Here is a 21520-nt window from a genome sequence, read left to right as displayed (position 1 = left end):
TTCAGTTTGTATACTTTTGTTTTATATAGGCTATACATGTACCTTCGTTTTATATTTTCGGTACATGATCTTGAAAAGGTGTCATATAAAAATAAGACATCAAAAGGTGGCTTGTAAGCAACACGATTTCATGTAAAAACTACATGTATGAAATAATTTTGTATGAATATGCTCTGTCGGAGGTGGAGCATCTTTAACTAAAGCCTGTTGTTGATATGTAGAATGGTGTAGAGATATCGGATTGGTTTCTATAGAAACACCTAGCATGTAACATCATCAGATGTATTCCATATAATATGTCCAAAGGGGGATAATTCCCACTGGTATTTCTATCTATAAAAAATACTATTTAAAATGAAGTATTTTTCTCAATGAAAAACAGAAGCAGAATAATAAGTATTTTTCTTCAATTACAAAAGTTACTTTACACCATTACAACCATTGAAAAGTCTGAGCTTCTGTTTTTACTTCAAGATATAAAAATATTCAAAATGGTTAATTGCGTCCCAAAACAAATACGTGGCACTATGTCTTATATGGAATGAAGTACTGATTGCACAAGTCATCCACCAAAAGCAATAAATTATTTTATGTTATTTTTGGTGATAACTAGACATGATCCTTCTGTGCATGATATTAAATGTGGCAACATACAACTGATATATCCATATTTTCCTCCAAATTAATAGGATGTTATTAATAATTAAATTAATCGAAGAAGGAATTACTGTGTTTATATTGAAGATCATTTCCATACGTCCTTATACAACTAATCGGTGACTAACACTATACCTTGATAATAGGGTTCTCGTATTTTTAACTAATTTCCATTCACACAAACATTTTTTGTATGTTTGTCTTGTTTTATAAGTTATGAACTCTGCGCTAATACTTAAAGTTTATGATTTCACAATATACGTTATTTAGAGATATACCTTTATCACAACGATTGCAAAACTATAATAACTAAAAAATCATTATTGGATATTTCATTATTTAAACTGTAAGACATTTCACATATTTGATATTAACACAAAGTAAACAACACATGAGAAAAGTACACAAACTATGGAAACAAGCGTGTGTGTAATGAAAATTTTAAAATTGGGCTAATAAATCTGGCTATACAAACATTAAACATTGTTTTTATTATACATGTTTCTTGGTCTACCACAATTCATTGGAGACTTTTTGTGTTACACCAAAACAAAATGTGTTATACTTTCGGTTGAAGTGGGGTTTTTTCAGTATGATCTAAAAATCCAAATTTATATAAATTTTACTTTATAAGATGATAACATTACTCTTAAACCAATCAAATGATCGTTATAAACAAGACTGGATTGTAGTATTCTTAGTTTAAGTTTATACAGTGTTCCAGATATATAATATCATGGTCTTAAAAAGATATCAATCAGAATTAAATACTACATAATCCGATCCTATGAAAGTTTACGACTGTGTAGTATTATCTATATTTCGATAATTGTCAATTTCCCCTTAAAAGATCTTTAACTTCCTGCCCCCTATTCGCTTTTCCTATTCGGTATTTAAATGCCCAAATCGATTCAACGCTAAAAGGCTTGTTTTAATCATGAAATCCATAACAACTGCAAAATAGTGACGGGGAAAAAGACAACTCATAGGTCATGTACAAGGTATTTTAGGAATAAGCAAGATCATGTTGTCGGGTATTTTTCGGATTCCTTATACGATCACTATGTTTAAGGACCATGCGGTAGATTAGTCGTTGGCTAAGCATGCTCATCCTCAGTAAATAATGTTTATTACGTTTCAGATGGTACTGAAGGGATCTATCTCATTTCATATCAAAGCTCTCCCTGAAGCCTGCAGGTTATATATATTAAATGACCAGGGATCTATCTCATTTCATATGTTAGTTCTTCTTGAAGTCTGCAGGTTATATTAAATGACCAGGGATCTATCTCATTTCATATGTCGGTTTTTCTTGAAGCTTGGTTATATATATATATATCAAATGACCAATCAGAAAAACGCCATGGCTCACAAAGCAGTCTTCTTGGTTTTGACAATTGAAAATGTTTTAACATTTCTAATAAGTACTAAAATGACCTCTATGAACATCCATATGTATACTAGTTCTGTCAAATGCATTGTATTGCACGAAGATTTAAAAAATAACATGGTACGCAGCCATCTTGGATAATATTGACAAGAATAACAAACAAAACCGATCATTCTCAAACTAAATTGGTAAGTATCCATTTTGGAACAAATGCAAATTGTGAACACGTTGACTTTTACACTTGCAGTATATTGTTGGAATGCAGCCTTGAAGTTTCCCTGTCAACTTAGTATTTCAAGAAAGAGAGAAATAGGACTAAAACCAGAGAATATACCCTCTTTCCAGGGGCTGTAACAGAACACTTATGATGTTTATTCTCCAGTCAATGATTCCGTGACGAAGGTTAATGATAAACGGTTGTCCTAATTTGGACTGAAGTCCCACGGAAAAAGAAAGAGTGACGTTTAACCGGAAATGAAATGTAAAATTAAAGGCAATACTTGATAGATGCTTCTCCTAGTTAGCTATTAATATGGAATGGGATTCATACCACTATCTCCAAAACATACACGCACTCAACACCTATACAGCAATATACTGTTTTATGGTCTTGATAAGATGGAAGTCACTAAACTAGGCTAATGTAAACAATTCACTAACAGGAGTTTTAAAGCAACCAATCGGGACCTTGACAGCTAGCTCGCCGTGATATAGTACGTGTGATCACGTACATGTGTCCTGCTAGCAGCGTATAACTTTCTACGTTAACGTTGTGTAAACAGTCCATCAGCTGAACGTCGACAATGGCCGGTGAGTATTTATAGGATCATGGAAAGGATGGATGTGCACGTTTGCCCTCATTGTTTTAATGATTATATAACCCATGCACCAAAGCATGATATACAGTACGCATGAATAGATTACAAAGGCTGACAGGATGGCACATCCAGCTGGTATATACGTGCGTTATAAAATAGTACATTACATTGTAAAGGTTATTGATCTCGGGTCAGTATCGAGAGCAACAGTAGGTTATTACAGAGACTCGCAATTTTCAACATGATCATTTGAGTATGTGTGTGTGTTTGTATATGTGTCTCACGTGTGTAAGCTGTTAACCAATGATCAAGGCAGGCGGCGGGACACTGTCTGGAGTACCAGTTTATAACTGATAACACCTTCCTATATGATGGCTCGGTGACATGTAAAGGTGTTTAAAAATACCAACGTTCCATTGTTACCTTGTCAATAAATACAAAACTAAATGCTACTAAATGCTAACACCAAGGTGAATATTACGCATGCTAGTAAATGCCTGTATGCATGTAATGCAAGGACAGGTCACTTGATATCTTATAAGAGTTAACTTTCGCATACGAGTGCTAGCCTGACATACATAAACCTGCATACTCGATAACGACCGAGTAACACACATAGTATAACCCGCTAGTGTATACCATACATGATGGCATTGTAGAATTTGGAATACAGAACAAATATTGAGCTCATCTATGCTAATAAAGTCAAATAGATGCTACAGAAAGGCAAATATAAAAAAAAACTGCTGTACAAAAAGTATCACGTCATCAAAGTTCTTAACCATTTTTCACACAAATTGAAATACACACGATTTATGTCAAAGCGATGGAGATTTCTACAATGTAAGTATAGTATTTGTGTTGAATTGTAAATCATTAGTTATGTTCGTCTTATTTGTTATAAAATTATTATGATTTTTCTTTATTTTGCTTCAGAATTTATCATTTACATTCAACGATTTTTAATGGGATAATTTTCAAATAAAATATCACAACGGAATTGTTATTGCTTTGTATATTTTGTTTTGCTCTAGAACTTCTGAAGAGTCCTGCCGTTTTGATGCCATCAAAAGAAGAATTGGCAAAGATTTCTGAAGATCTGCGCCTGAAATGTTCCGAAGAGGAGATAGAGGCATTCCACGGTATATACCATTAATGAGCCAAAGTATCTTCTGCTTTGAACTGGTATTGTCTTGACATAACATTACGATGTCCATCTTAAAAGTACTGACAAACTTACACCATCTTCATAATACATGTTTACAAGAGCAAATAACAATGCATGAAGAACGTAATTAATCAATTTATGTCATAAGATATTTTACATTTTCAATTCCTGACTCAGGCGTGACAGACGCATAATATTTTATATATGCTTTATAAGCTTGTTCTCCAATCCCAAATATACTATATTTTGTATGTACATATATCGATATATGAATAAATACTTTTAAACTAAATTAGTTTGCGACGGACTACAATATATACAGGGTTGATCTACTCCGGTTATCTTGTAGCACATGTAGCATTTATGGTTTTAAAGTCGGAGTGGTATCATTAAAGGTCATGATATGATTATAGTGACGAAAACACAACCCAAACTTGTCATTTTGTATATCATTTAGATACAACACTTTACCCCTGTGTAAATACATTTATCTGATTATCACGTCAACTGCGACCAAGTATGAAAAAATATAGGTAATGACATAGTCAAGACACACAAGGAAACGTAAGGTTATAATGCATTAGATGAATTCAGCAGTATACGTCATTTATATACCTAATGCCTCTTAACATAAACAACTTTTACCTTTCTCATTTGAGACAGATGATTCGGTCTGGGACATTATCAGGCACACACATATACATGTTCAATTTATTTTATAAGTTTTAACATATGAAATTTTGTAGAAACTACTTCGAAGATGAGAACACTAAGTGAAGATAAATTCATTTGGAATATTGAAGAACTTTAATGGGAATGTAACCTACATAACGCCTGTTTCAGTAAAGTCTTTTTAATAACAACTCCAGTGATCTTGTCATTTCTGAATATGAACGTCTGATTTTCTAGTAATATAGCCAATCTAAGACATCCCGGGTTCGTTAGCGATGTTCAGTTTAAAGGCAGATGATAAACATGCTACAAACAATTCAGATATTCCAAAAGAACAATTCCAAAATAGATGTATCCTTTGCAGAGCACTTCAAGGGGACGATGAAGGCTTATCAGAGAGTCAACGAAATTCCAGAACCACAACTCCCTGTGAAATACCCAAGGACCCCGGGGCACAGAGAAACGAAAGATAACGCTTGGTGTGTATAGTAAATAGCCGAAATATTCTTCGTATTTAAAGTACAAACTTAGGTAGCTATATGTAGGTATACGTTAAAAATTGAAGTATACCAAACTTGAGGAAATGGAAAACGGTAATCGCTTGTATCACAGAACTGATGAGTGATATAGTGACGATAATGTATCTGGTAGTCTATACCCAAAATATAAATGATGTCAATAATGGTCGTTCTTTGTTTTTATTCAGGTACTGGCGATGTGACATCAAAGGTGCCGACACTGGAAAGTTGGCTGGTAAAACCGTGGGAATCAAAGACAATGTGGCTGTGGCGGGCGTTCCAATGATGAACGGCAACAAACATTTAGAGGGATATACTCCAGAATTTGACGCTACCGTTGTTACAAGGACTCTTGATGCTGGTAATGTGTCATAAACATAATCTAGATTATAGCTGTTATTTGCAGAGGACATTGCCCGATTTTTCGACACAAATTTCTAACAGGTCAATTTTATTCACATACAGTAAAACCCCGTTATATCGCCACCTTCTGTTTCATTGTATTTTGGCGATGTATCGAGTTTGGCGGTATATCGGATTCGTTGTGGGATTTATCATGTGCACGTAACGCAGAGTAATATAACAGTGAACAAATAACTTGAAGACGTACTTTCTGTCAAAAAACATTATATTCAGCTGAAATACATGTTTATCAAATTGAACTGGATGATTATTGAAATTTCAACATCTTGAATGTAAGATTATGATCACGTAGAATGATAATTCAATGTCTCGTCGTAAAACATAGATAACTGTTAACTTACACATATGACATAATAGTTACATGCTCGACTTAGAGCCGAAAAAAGCGTTGATGGTTGTTTGCTTTGCCTTAGTTTGACCAACTGATTGAATTAATTGTTGAAGTTCAAAACATTTCTTAATATCAGACTCTGTCGTTAATTTCTCGTGTTCAAGAAAATTGACAACGGTGTCAATTGCCAGCCTAGTTAACACAAGGAGAAAACTGAAGTTTTGACTGAAGTCTTAACTTTTTTCGAAAAATCGCAGTCAGCTCTTTAAGAGAAATCCTTTACTTAAAATTGTCCATAGAAAATCATTAAAGGAAATAGAGATAAGAAAGATAACAATTTGAAGGTAACTTTCCATATCGTAAACACGATGGAGCTGGGAGTCTAAAGTGATCACAATCACTGGATTTAACATAAGGTTAGATTGAAGACATTTGTCGACAGGTGGGCGTGTTCTGGGTAAGACGACATGTGAAGACCTATGTTTGTCTGGGAACTCGTGGACTTCATCCTCAGGGCCGGTCCCTAACCCCCACTGTCCCACGCGGAGTGCCGGAGGATCCAGCAGTGGATCCGCCTCTCTTGTAAGTATGCAATTATCATCATCGTCATCATCATCATCATCACCACCACCACCATCATCATCATCAGCAGCAGCAGCAGCATCATCATCATCATCATCATCATCATCATCATCATCATCATCATCATCATCATCATCATCATCATCATCATCATCATCATCATCATCATCATCATTCTTGTAAGTATGCAATCATCATCATCATCATCATCATCATCATCATTCTTGTAAGTATGCAATCATCGTCATCATCATCATCATCATCATCATCCTTGTAAGTATGCAATCATCGTCATCATCATCATCATCATCATCATCATCATCATCATCATCATTCTTGTAAGTATGCAATCATCTTCATCATCATCATCATCATCATCAGCAGCAGCAGCAGCAGCAACATCATCATCATCATCATCACCATCATCATCATCATCCCTGTAAGTGTGCAATCATCATCATCATCATCATTCTTGTAAGTGTGCAATCATCATCATCATCATCATCATCATCATCATTCTTGTAAGTATGCAATCATCATCATCATCATCATCATCATCATCATCATCATCATCATCCTTGTAAGTGTGCAATCATCGTCATCATCATCATCATCATCATCATCATATCATCATCATCATCACCACCATTATCATCATCATCATTCTTGTAAGTATGCCATCATCATCATCATCATATCACACCATTATCATCATCATCATCATCGTCATCATCATCATTATCATCATCATCATCATCACCACCATTATCATCATCATCATCATCGTCATCATCATCATATCATCATCATCATCATCACCACCATTATCATCTCATCATCATCATCATCATCACATCACACCACCATCATCATCATCACCACCATTATCATCATCATCAGCAGCAGCAGCAGCATCATTCTTGCGGTTCTTCGTAGTCGACACCATTGCTATACGGTGTGGGATATTACTGATCATTATTATTACCGAGTTTGATATCCGCATTTGAGATATCTATGGAAGTTATTGTTTGGATGATATAACTCATTCGACCATATTTTAATATTTACAATTTGCCCTGACTCAATAACCATTCTTTCTAGTATTATCATTATCAGTGTATAATGATAGCACAACACGCGCGGCGATTCTATTGTTACGGGAATAGCGTAGCAACGTGGGGTCATGACCCCACTTTTGGTGGGAACATATGAATGACTCGATTCCAATCAGCTGTTCAATCGAATTCGTTGATGATGACGGGAGAGAAAAAAATGTGTATTTTAATAAAAAAAAATATGCAACTGTTGCGAGAATAAATAATATTCATTTACGTGAAAAACTGTAAATATAAGGAATTGATTTTATTTTGTTGAGGTTATGAGGGTATAATACTAATGGAGCCCGTGTAAATTGTATGTGACACGGCTTCGCCGGGGTTACATAATTTACACGTGCTCCATTATCATTATACCCTCATAACCTCAACAAAATAAAAATCTATTCCTTAGATAACGAGGAAAGGGAGCATGCTAACTTATCTTGTTACCAAATAGCAGTATTCTTGGATGCTGATTGTTCCAGTACAGATCGTAGTGTCAAGTTATTACTATCTCACCCTGATATCATTTACTACTATTCTCTATTCCATTGGATACATAAGTCGACACCGATCTTTGATGACTATTTTAAATGTAAAGGTTGCTCGAGGTGAGATAGACCTGGCTGTCGGTGGAGATCAGGGGGGGTCGATCCGGATCCCATCCAGCTGGTGTGGAGTGGTGGGACACAAGCCAACATTCGGACTGGTCCCCTACACAGGAGCTGTCCCCATAGAGCTGACAGTGGATCACCTGGGGCCCATCGCCCGGACAGTAGAGGACTGTGCTCTCTTCCTCGAGGTAATGTATTGTCCATCGCCCGCACAGTAGAGGACTGTGTTTTCTTCCTCGAGGTAATGTATTGTCCATCGCCAGGACAGTAGAGGACTGTGCTTTCTTCCTCGAGGTAATGTATTGCCCATCGCCCGCACAGTAGATGACTGTGCTCTCTTCCTCGAGGTAATGTATTGTCCATCTCCCGCACAGTAGAGGACTGTGCTTTCTTCCTTGAGGTAATGCATTGTCCATCGCCAGGACAGTAGAGGACTGTGCTCTTTTCCTTGAGGTAATGTATTGTCCATCGCCCGCACAGTAGAGGACTGTGCTCTTTTCTTCGAGGTAATATGTAAAATGTACGGTAGATGACTGGGCTTTATTCTTGGTCGGATGGTGTTGTAGGTTAAATATCTTAAACCCTTCAATGAAACATCTTTACTTTTTAAACGTAATTGGGCTACCCCATTAGACTTTTCGATGACGCATTTTCCATAGTTAAAGTGGCTATGATATAATACCGTATAAAGCAACGATTTATAAAAAATGAGGTAGGTTCTTATTAAAACGAACACGTCTTTGCTTATAAAGACCTTCTAAATTAGATTTTGAAAAAATACTACGGATTGAGGCCGTGTGATTGGGAGAGTGAATTTGTTTTTGTAGTTCCTATAATACTAATCACCACTAGGAATATCCCCGACTTTCTGCTATTTAAGTTCAGACTCCAAATTACACATCCTTAAATGACTATCGCTGCTATTGTAACGTTCAACTAATCAAAACGGTCATGTTATTACATTTGTGTCGCATGGCCAAAGGTTTCAAATGGGCCAGAGAAGACATATTTAAATACCTCAACGACAGGTTATGTACGTACTCCATTAATACCTATATAGAGGTTCCTCCAACAAGTGACTGTTGTTTATCATGTTTATCAAACTCGAGTTAGTTAATTTTCAAATTTTGAAAAGACACGAGCTTTAGCGAGTGTCTTTCAAAAATTTTAAAATTAATTAACGAGAGTTTAGACAAACATGATAAACACCTGAATAAGCAACTATCTGTTAAACAGTAAATACAATGATGTTTAAAAGAAAACGCGCTGTAAAAAGTAGCCCAAAGTTGAGAGCCAATCGGAATCAAGAGATCTTGGAGTTGACCAATCAGAGGCGCCGAAGGTGTTTACACACTGGAGTGTGTAAACATAAACGATAACCAACTGCTATGGAATTTATCACATGGGTTTTCCATTGTGAAACATGCATAGTTATGGGATAAAATAAATTCACATGTGTTGTTTGTTCAGGTTCTGGCCGGGTACGATAACGGTACGGACCCTCGACAACATCCGGGCATCGTAGTCCCACCCTACTCAAGTTTGGTAAGTAGCAATCTTACCCTAGACACCATTCAACAATTCGGTGACAAAGCAGGACATACTTTGTGAATTAATCGTTGAGGGTAAAACGTATTTGACTTAAATAATGACGACTTGTCTTTAAAACTGATCGGAATGTGACGTTTTATCGGAAGCCGTTACACAATGATCTAAATACATTAATTTGTTCGTGTATTAATGCATTTAGCGCGCCATTTCATTATACCGATGTTAATAAATGATTGATTTTTTATGAACCATGTATAATTTTCTCATCTTTGATAGCTCAAGGAAAGTGTTGTTGGTAAACGAGCCGGAATTGTGACGGAAGGGTTTATCGACGTAGACAGTGGAGTATCAGGTTGTGTCAGAAAAGCGGCAAATAGTCTGACAGCAGCAGGAATCGTGGTAGAGGAGGTTTCAGTGCCTCTCCACGCAGACGGTAAGTTACTCTCGGTCGTTCACAGATAACAAACAAGAGGCCTATAGGGCCTGTATCGCTCATCTGGTTTATTTAGTAATTATCATAAAAACTTTTACAATTTGAAATAGCAAAATTGAAAAATGGTCCCACCATTTGTACAATTTATAATCCCCACTCCATAAGGATTTTACCAATGCAATATGAATGCTATCCAATGCTTAGTTTCAGAGAAGAGGTCGTTTACATGAAAACAGCCAAAATGACCCCTTTTGGCCCCGCCCCTCAGGCCCCTCGGGTGTGGGTGGGTCAACACCACCATTTGTACAATTTTGAATCCCTACCCCATAAGGATGATACCAATACAATATCAGTGCTATCCAATGCTTAGTTTCAGATAAGAAGTCAATTAAATGAAAACAGCTCAACTGGTCCCTTTTGGCCCCACCCCTCAGGCCCCTGGGGAGTCAGTCCAATAATATGTACAATTTTCAGTAAGTGCCCCATAAGGATGCTACCAGTCGAATTTTCGACCTGCGGTTATGAAGAAGAAGTCGATTGTTGATGGACGGACGGACGACGGACGCCGGGCGCCGGACTCCGCGGTATTGCATCAGCTCACCTTGGTCCTTTAAACAATTAGATTTGGAATTTGGCAAAAAAGGATGACAAGACAATAAACCATTTTAAGTACCGACAAGTTAGTTTAACTTACAATGAAGTTTATATTTCTAGGACTTGACATATGGACACCGGTTTGTTTCGAAGGCTGTTACAACATGATGATAAAGGGAAATGGTAAGTCCACTTATTGTACTTCAAAAGAGCAAAACCGTAATTAAAAATTAATAAAAGTTGAATGTTAAAAGTTCATTTATTATAGCTTAACAAGGAAATAAATATATTTATGATTTATTTCAACAATGTATTATTAAGGAATAGAAAGCCGGGGTTACATAAAATTTACACGGGCTCCGTTATCATTATACCATCATAACCTCAACAAAATAAACATCTATTCCTTATATTTACAGTTTTTCAAGTAAATTAATATTATTTATTCCCGCGGTAGTTGCATATTTTTTATTAAAATACCCATATTTTTTCGCTCCCGTCATCGTCAACGAATTCGATTGAACAGCTGACTGGAATCGAGTCATTCATATGTTCCCGCCAAAAGTGGGGTCATGACCCCACGTTGCATTCACGTAACAATAGAATCGCCGCGCATGTTGTGCTTACATTATACACTGAAAATAATAATACTAGAAAGCATGATTATTGAGTCCGTGTCAGTGCAAACTGTAAATATTTCAATATATCATTCTTACCTGTAATATTATGGTCTGTACAGGTAATGGACAGAACTGGAAGGGACAATACTGTTTGTCCATGCAGGAGGCCCTGACCCGCAGTTACAATCTCCGTCCTCACGATTTCAGTATGCCATGTAAACTCTTGTCAGTTTTCTCAGAATACATGGCCAGGAACTACCAGAATAAGTTTTATGCTAAAGCTCAGAATCTCACGCGCCTTTTGACTCAGGCGTACGACCAGGCGCTAAGATCCTACGACGTCCTGATAATGCCAACACTGCCATCCACAGCGATGGCTCTACCAACGACTGATATGTCTCTGTCGGGTAAGTTAATGATCCTACCAACGACTGATATGTCTCTGTCGGGTAAATTAATGACCCTACCAACGACTGATATGTCTCTGTCGGGTAAATTAATGACCCTACCAACGACTGATATGTCTCTGTCGGGTAAGTTAATGATCCTACCAACGACTGATATGTCTCTGTCGGGTAAGTTAATGACCCTACCAACGACTGATATGTCTCTGTCGGGTAAGTTAATGATCCTACCAACGACTGATATGTCTCTGTCGGGTAAGTTAATGATCCTACCAACGACTGATATGTCTCTGTCGGGTAAATTAATGATCCTACCAACGACTGATATGTCTCTGTCGGGTAAGTTAATGACCCTACCAACGACTGATATGTCTCTGTCGGGTAAGTTAATGACCTTACCAACGACTGATATGTCTCTGTCGGGTAAATTAATGACCCTACCAACGACTGATATGTCTCTGTCGGGTAAGTTAATGACCCTACCAACGACTGATATGTCTCTGTCGGGTAAGTTAATGACCCTACCAACGACTGATATGTCTCCGTCGGGTAAGTTAATGACCCTACCAACGACTGATATGTGTCTGTCGGGTAAGTTAGGTATAAATTATTCTCTCGTAATGGCTCTACCTGTCGGGTAAGTTAGGTATAAATTATTCTCTCGTTATGACTCTACCGACAACTGATATATCTCTGTCGGGTAAGTAAATGGGCCTACCAACGACTGATATGTCTCTGTCGGGTAAGTTAATGATCCTACCAACGACTGATATGTCTCTGTCGGGTAAGTTAATGATCCTACCAACGACTGATATGTCTCTGTCGGGTAAATTAATGATCCTACCAACGACTGATATGTCTCTGTCGGGTAAGTTAATGACCCTACCAACGACTGATATGTCTCTGTCGGGTAAGTTAATGACCTTACCAACGACTGATATGTCTCTGTCGGGTAAATTAATGACCCTACCAACGACTGATATGTCTCTGTCGGGTAAGTTAATGACCCTACCAACGACTGATATGTCTCTGTCGGGTAAGTTAATGACCCTACCAACGACTGATATGTCTCCGTCGGGTAGGTTAATGACCCTACCAACGACTGATATGTCTCTGTCGGGTAAGTTAGGTATAAATTATTCTCTCGTAATGGCTCTACCTGTCGGGTAAGTTAGGTATAAATTATTCTCTCGTTATGACTCTACCGACAACTGATATATCTCTGTCGGGTAAGTAAATGGGCCTACCAACGACTGATATGTCTCTGTCGGGTAAGTTAGTTATAAAATATATATCTCGTTATGGCTCTACCTGTCGGGTAAGTTATGTATAATATATATATCTCGTAATGGCTCTACCTGTCGGGTAAGTTATGTATAATGTATATCACTCGTAATGGCCCTACCAACGATTGATATGTCTCTGTCGGATCAGTTAGGTATAAACTATATCTCTGGGAATGGCTCTACCTGTCGGGTAAGTTATTTATAATATATATATCTCGTAATGGCTCTACCGGTCGGGTAAGGTATGTATAATATATATCTCTGGTAATGGCTCTACTGGTCGGGTAATTTATTTATAATATATATATCTCGTAATGGCTCTACCGGTCGGGTAAGGTATGTATAATATATATCACTCGTAATGGCCCTACCAACGATTGATATGTCTCTGTCGGATAAGTTAGTTATAAAATATATATCTCGTTATGGCTCTACCTGTCGGGTAAGTTATGTATAATATATATATCTCGTAATGGCTCTACCTGTCGGGTAAGTTATGTATAATGTATATCACTCGTAATGGCCCTACCAACGATTGATATGTCTCTGTCGGATCAGTTAGGTATAAACTATATCTCTGGGAATGGCTCTACCTGTCGGGTAAGTTATTTATAATATATATATCTCGTAATGGCTCTACCGGTCGGGTAAGGTATGTATAATATATATCTCTGGTAATGGCTCTACTGGTCGGGTAATTTATTTATAATATATATATCTCGTAATGGCTCTACCGGTCGGGTAAGGTATGTATAATATATATCACTCGTAATGGCCCTACCAACGATTGATATGTCTCTGTCGGATAAGTTAGGTATAAAATATATATCTCGTAATGGCTCTACCTGTCGGGTAAGTTATTTATAATATATATTTCTCGTAATGGCTCTACCGGTCGGGTAAGTTATGTATAAAATATGTCCCTCATAATGGCTTTACCTGTCGGGTAATTTATTATAATACATATCTCTCGTAATGGCTCTACCGGTCGGGTAAGTTAGTTATAAAATATATATCTCGTAATGGCTGTACCGGTCGGGTAAGTTATTATAATATATATATATCTCGTAATGGCTCTACCGGTCGGGTAAGTTATGTATAAAATATGTCCCTCATAATGGATTTACCTGTCGGGTAAGTTATTATAATATATATATCTCGTAATGGCTCTACCGGTCAATCAAGTTATTATAATATATATCTCTCATAATGGCTCTACCGGTCGGGTAAGTTATGTATAAAATATGTCCCTCATAATGGATTTACCTGTCGGATAAGTTATTATAATATATATATCTCGTAATGGCTCTACCGGTCAGTTAAGTTATTATAATATATATATCTCGTAATGGCTCTACCGGTCGGGTAAGTTATTATAATATATATCTCTCGTAATGGCTCTTCCGGTCGGGTAAGTTATGTATAATATATATATCTCGTAATGGCTCTACCAGTCGGGTAAGTTATGTATAAAATATGTCCCTCGTAATGGCTTTAGCTGTCGGGTAAGTTATTATAATATATATCTCTCGTAATGGCTCTACCGGTCGGGTAAGTTAGGTATAAAATATGTCCCTCGTAATGGCTTTACCTGTCGGGTAAGTTATTATAATATATATCTCTCGTAATGGCTCTACCGGTCGGGTAAGTTATGTATAATATATATATCTCGTAATGGCTCTACCGGTCGGGTAAGTTATTATAATATATATCTCTCGTAATGGCTCTACCGGTCGGGTAAGTTATGTATAAAATATGTCCCTCGTAATGGCTCTACCGGTCGGGTAAGTTATTATAATATATATATCTCGGAATGGCTCTACCGGTCGGGTAAGTTAGGTATAAAATATGTCCCTCGTAATGGCTTTACCTGTCGGGTAAGTTATTATAATATATATCTCTCGTAATGGCTCTACCGGTCGGGTAAGTTATTGTAATATATATCTCTCGTAATGGCTCTAACGGTCAGTTAAGTTATTATAATATATATATCTCGTAATGGCTCTACCGGTCGGGTAAGTTAGGTATAAAATATGTCCCTCGTAATGGATTTACCTGTCGGGTAAGTTATTATAATATATATCTCTCGTAATGGCTCTACCGGTCGGGTAAGTTATAATAATATATATATCTCGTAATGGCTCTACCGGTCGGGTAAGTTATTATAATATATATTTCTCGTAATGGCTCTACCGGTCGGGTAAATTATTATAATATATATCTCTCGTAATGGCTTTACCGGTCGGGTAAGTTATTATAATATATATATCTCGTAATGGCTCTACCGGTCGGGTAAGTTATTATAATATATATATCTCGTAACGGCTCTACCGGTCGGGTAAGTTAGGTATTATATATATATCTCGTAATGGCTCTACCGGTCGGGTAAGTTAGGTATAAAATATGTCCATCCTAATGGCTCTACCGGTCGGGTAAGTTATTATAATATATATATCTCGTAATGGCTCTACCGGTCGGGTAAGTTATTATAATATATATATATCTCGTAATGGCTCTACCGGTCGGGTAAGTTAGGTATACAATTTGTCCATCCTAATGGCTCTACCGGTCGGGTAAGTTATTATAATATATATATCTCGGAATGGCTCTACCGGTCGGGTAAGTTATGTATAAAATTTGTCCATCCTAATGGCTCTACCGGTCGGATAAGTTAGGTATAAAATACATCTCTCGTCTGTGGGTTGCCTTATGATACATTATTAAATCTGTACTTACAGAAATTATCCACCTTACGTTCGGAATGATAAAGAACACAGCGCCTTTTGACTCCACCGGTCACCCGGCCCTGACGATCAATGCCGGAGAGGTGGGTGGACTTCCAGTCGGAATGATGATCATCGGTCGACACTTCGATGACTTAACAGTCCTTCAGATGGCGCGTGCTTTTGAACAAATTAGGGATAAAAGTGCCTAGGCCATTCATTATAGGAGTTGTTTCATGATTTGTATGGTGTAAATAGAAATTCATTTTCCTCAGTTACTCAGGAATTTAGTTGTGTCATTATATGATAATATGTACATATATATATGTTGAATGGTAAGTTGTCAATTATAATATGGTATATATTTCCTCTAGAAAGTAGTATATATATGTATGTGTGTCATATTATTATTTCTGTTGTGTGCTCTTGGTATGTATGGCATTATCAGCAAAGTTGGTATTTACTAAATGTAAGTGTTATTCTGGTAGGAATAAATAAAACAGACGCCAAAATGCAGTACCACTTTAATCACGACAAATGAATTTACGATGACAATAAATGTTATTCAATTCTATTGACTTATACTAGCTATGTCAATAAAATGTAGATTTTTTTCCAAATATCTTCGTCAATTTTGAATTTGAATAAATGTAACAGAGTGTGCTTAGCGATGATCATACAATGTAGTTCACTGGGAGAAGGTCATACCTGTGAATTGCTTAGTGTATTTGAAAATTATGTGAAGTAACCTTTATTTTTAATGAACTAAAGTAATATGTACACCCGGAGGGATTCTTATTAGTAGAGAAAAAAATCTCAAGAGTTTGTTAAAAAAATGTTCTGACACTTGAACATTAACTGTGAAGACAATTTATACGGTAGAGATTTAGAAATTGGAGAGAATGTGAAACACTAGCAAAGCTTGGAAAAAAGAGAAGACATGTGTGATGGGGAAAAGACACAGCAAGAATAAAGACATTCCTTTATCACGGAAATATACTCCATGGTGATTATGACAGATAGCATTAGGTTAAATTAGACACAGTAATTATATCTATACATATAGATAAGAGAGTTAGACTGTCCACTGTGTAGTGTCAGGATAGAGGGACCATGCTGAGTCAGTACCCCTGGCTGAAGGGAAGGGTTGACCCCCGTGGTGACCACATGATAGCAGGTCTCAGTAAGAGCTAAAATAAATGTGTTTGTTTTATATTTAAAACAAGTAATAAGTAAAGAATTATAATAGTGAATAATGTAATTTACTAAGCATTGGATACAGCAAGATGTGTATTATTGATATACTGAGTTACAATTCTATAGGCAGTATAGTTTGGAAGCTGTATAGCTTTTACAGTAATGTTTAGTGTGTGAAAGTCAGTATTTCAAATGTTACACTTCTCAAACTACTAGTCTCTCTGGAACTGTATTTTGGGCTCTAAGACCTTACTATACAAGTCCCTGCAACACCTGGTAGAAGACACCCTAATCAGACTCCCTAAGGATCTCTAGGTTTTGCCTGACAGGCCTAGTCTGTGTTTCTGATACATCTTTATCCTAATATATTAATGAAACCATACAGTACACAACCAATATAAAGGTTGCAAATTAAAGATAACTTTATCTTCTTTCTTATGATGTAGAAAATATATAGAACTATTATTAATTACAAATGTTACATTAGAAATACTGACTTTCACACACTAAACATTACTGTAAAAGCTATACAGCTTCCAAACTATACTGCCTATAGAATTGTAACTCAGTATATCAATAATACACATCTTGCTGTATCCAATGCTTAGTAAATTACATTATTCACTATTATAATTCTTTACTTATTACTTGTTTTAAATATAAAACAAACACATTTATTTTAGCTCTTACTGAGACCTGCTATCATGTGGTCACCACGGGGGTCAACCCTTCCCTTCAGCCAGGGGTACTGACTCAGCATGGTCCCTCTATCCTGACACACTACACAGTGGACAGTCTAACTCTCTTATCTATATGTATAGATATAATTACTGTGTCTAATTTAACCTAATGCTATCTGTCATATACGCCCTTACACCATTTAAATTTGTTCCACAAATTTGCTTTATATGTACATAATATTTGTAAAATATCATTTCTATTTTATCTGTTTCTCACTCTTGCATTCCAATTCTCAACATAATATATAATCATGTATAATAATTTCATAAGTATATTGTATAGACATGCAAAAATTAACTCATTTTGCTTGGTGACAGTTCGTTTTCCATGAGCTGTAGAACGTTCGATAAAAATGCTCAATTTAATATATATTCTAGTGCTGTATTACTGAAACTGTCCGTGTTTTTTTAGCACTATATATATTCACTTTTGTCCATACATTGACATATTCACAACCACTTCAATTCCACGATTGAAAATATAGCGTTTAAGCTCACATTTGAAACTGTTCATGTTTCATATCATTGAGTAACAACAAATTGCACACAAATTGTAGGTTCCATGCAACGTTCTTAAACAAAATAGATTTTGAGTGATAGAACAAAAAGATAGGACAAGTCCTAAATCATCTCAGCACTGAGAGTAAGTGTTCATCTATCTATTGAATAAAACGTTACAATACAGCTATTTATACTGAATTCTTCCCAAAGCTGTTTGGCTTTCCAGAACAATACTAACTGGTGTTCTTATAACTATTTCTCTATAGCTATATACATTGTATACATGTATCCTACATGCCTCAGTACCACATATTCCTGTGTACTACTTATATCTCCAAGACTTATTATATCCCATGAACATAACTGAGGTGATTACTCAAACTTAGTTCTATTACTGATTTCTACCGGTAGTTTTATCTTTAAGTATTAACCCTTCCAGTACCCTTCTGTACCTAAGTTATTGGATACTCTCTGTACCCTCAGACACACCTGTACCTGGATATGTCCCTGAACGGTTTGAGTATTTATATCAGCACAATTATACAATACATTTGATATGTAATATTCAAAGGGATTTTACTATCGTATTCTCAACAAAATAAATCTATAACTAAAGCAGGGCTCAAAATACTAAAATCCTAACAGTTAAAAAAAACAAATGTTACCCCAAAGTTTCCGAATATTTTGTGCACAAATTTCGTAAATAATTCTGAAACTGCTAGAAATCCTAGAACTCAAGTTGCTAAAGCTCAAGATCTATCAGTATGAGAAAAGGATATAAAGTCTATTTAGTACTTTCTGGTGCCCATATATACCTATATGCATATATTTTATACCTACATACTCTTCTTTATACCACTATCTTACATGGTTGTGTGTCAATTATACGCTACATCAAAACAAAAATAATAATCATACAATACTAGAGGAATGGCATTTTTCTAATTTTTTTTTTTAACTACTCTATATATACACTACAACTTCTTTTTATGGAGTGTACCTGACAGTGTCTCTATTTGATCTGGTGCCTTGTAACATTGTGCTTTCCCTTGCCGGTGATGCTGGGGTACCCTACAGATGGTCCTTGTTCTTTTTGAACGATCCACTGTCTCTTGTGATGAGTGCTTATTCCCCAAGCTAAACACCACAACCAGTTTCCTTGTGGTCATATATAAGACACAGGCGACTATCCACATGATGATACCAACTCCTGACAGCTTGTTACTGTCCCTTGGTATAACAGGTTCCATGGTTTTCTTCCTTGTGAACCGAGTCTGGATCTTGTAGCTTCCACATCGAATTGCCTTTATGTCTGACCCATAGATGAATTTGAATGTACTGGAATGTCGTTTGAGATCCATTATGTTCAGGTAAATGGTACGAAACTGTTCAAGAATGGTGTCATAGAAAACAATGCCACATGGGTTTGGTGCATCTGTGAGGATGGCTCCATCTTTGCAAACGGAGGCTCTTTCCATCCCATCCAGGAAACCAATAAACTTGTACTTCACCATACAGAATGTATAGACTGTAGTGTTCTCCACAAGGAAGGGGTTATGATCACACCGAAGGATTCTGTCCTCTGCCATATCCATCAGGGGAAGTTAATTAAGTGAATTTGAAGATATCAACATTTTTCTCCTTTCAATATTCTAGCACTACACACCATTTTCCTGTGGATCCTTTTTATTATGCAGCTGCAGGTGTTACATGCTGCCCCGGAATTCTCCACCACTGTATGACCGGCCCTCGTGGCTGGTCATAGCACTTGCATAATCATACATAATGATTATGCTTAGTTTACACTAAAAATATAATGTCCAATCCGTACTGCCAGTTCCTCATTTTTATTACTTAGGGTTCCACAATTTTACATCATCAGCATCTCACATTCACCAATTGCACTCCATGTTTATATATATATATATATTCCAATGGTCTTACTATAACCTTTTGTCACTTCTAGAACTTCTCAAACTACTAGTCTCTCTGGAACTGTATTTTGGGCTCTAAGACCTTACTATACAAGTCCCTGCAACACCTGGTAGAAGACACCCTAATCAGACTCCCTAAGGATCTCTAGGTTTTGCCTGACAGGCCTAGTCTGTGTTTCTGATACATCTTTATCCTAATATATTAATGAAACCATACAGTACACAACCAATATAAAGGTTGCAAATTAAAGATAACTTTATCTTCTTTCTTATGATGTAGAAAATATATAGAACTATTATTAATTACAAATGTTACATTAGAAATACTGACTTTCACACACTAAACATTACTGTAAAAGCTATACAGCTTCCAAACTATACTGCCTATAGAATTGTAACTCAGTATATCAATAATACACATCTTGCTGTATCCAATGCTTAGTAAATTACATTATTCACTATTATAATTCTTTACTTATTACTTGTTTTAAATATAAAACAAACACATTTATTTTAGCTCTTACTGAGACCTGCTATCATGTGGTCACCACGGGGGTCAACCCTTCCCTTCAGCCAGGGGTACTGACTCAGCATGGTCCCTCTATCCTGACACTACACAGTGGACAGTCTAACTCTCTTATCTATATGTATAGATATAATTACTGTGTCTAATTTAACCTAATGCTATCTGTCATAGTGATTATCATCCGTCATCTAGACACAAACGAGCAATACAGATGGATCTTGACGCCCCGCATCAAATGATCTACGTCAGACAAAGGAAACAAGGCTATTCTAAATTCTTTCCAAATTCAAAATGATCATTTAGATGTTGTCCCAGATTATTGTTTGCATTACTACAGAATAAATGAACTTACATCTGAAATCAATTTGAAGACAAAAACCTTTTAAGAAACTGTGATATAATCCCTTATATAATATACACTTCGAGTTAATTGATAAATTCAGTTCATAACACAACCCATGAAAAATACAAAATACAAGCGCAGATACATATCAACCAGTTTTACATTGGTCTTCTTTCACAGTATTTCTACAGTAATACGGCGATGCTTACATTGAGGGACATTCAAACCGGTCATATTCTGTCCAACCATGATACCTCAATGTCAGATGATCTATACTCGCAAGGGACCCTACTAGATCATAGAGATGACGTGACCTTCCCATATGCGGAAACATCAACTTTCGGGGACACAACAGGAAACACTACAGTAACTGAGGTCACAGATGATGAACCAACATC

General features: G+C 36.4%; 1 protein-coding gene across 1 annotated transcript; it reads left to right on the top strand.

The window, feature by feature from the left end:
- Positions 1-2704: 2704 nt before the first annotated feature.
- LOC138335884 (amidase-like) lies at positions 2705-16501 on the top strand. The gene is made up of 11 exons (XM_069285062.1): positions 2705-2857; positions 3900-4007; positions 5070-5184; positions 5412-5584; positions 6420-6559; positions 8258-8458; positions 9741-9815; positions 10098-10254; positions 10969-11031; positions 11588-11875; positions 15897-16501. Exons 1-11 carry the CDS (start codon positions 2851-2853, stop codon positions 16091-16093), a joined length of 1524 nt encoding a protein of 507 aa, XP_069141163.1. The 5' UTR covers positions 2705-2850; the 3' UTR covers positions 16094-16501.
- Positions 16502-21520: the final 5019 nt, after the last annotated feature.

The sequence above is a fragment of the Argopecten irradians genome, chromosome 12 (genome assembly GCF_041381155.1).
Source record: "Argopecten irradians isolate NY chromosome 12, Ai_NY, whole genome shotgun sequence".
In the NCBI taxonomy this organism is placed as follows: Eukaryota; Metazoa; Mollusca; class Bivalvia; order Pectinida; family Pectinidae; genus Argopecten; species Argopecten irradians.
The sequence above is the reverse complement of the archived record's forward strand: the minus strand, read 5'-3'. Positions and strand labels throughout refer to the sequence as shown.

Coding starts and splice junctions, on each gene's coding strand:
- LOC138335884 (XM_069285062.1), top strand. Junction 8,459..9,740: donor ACTGTGCTCTCTTCCTCGAG/GTAATGTATTGT, acceptor TTGTTTGTTCAG/GTTCTGGCCGGGTACGATAA. Junction 11,032..11,587: donor CATGATGATAAAGGGAAATG/GTAAGTCCACTT, acceptor TGGTCTGTACAG/GTAATGGACAGAACTGGAAG.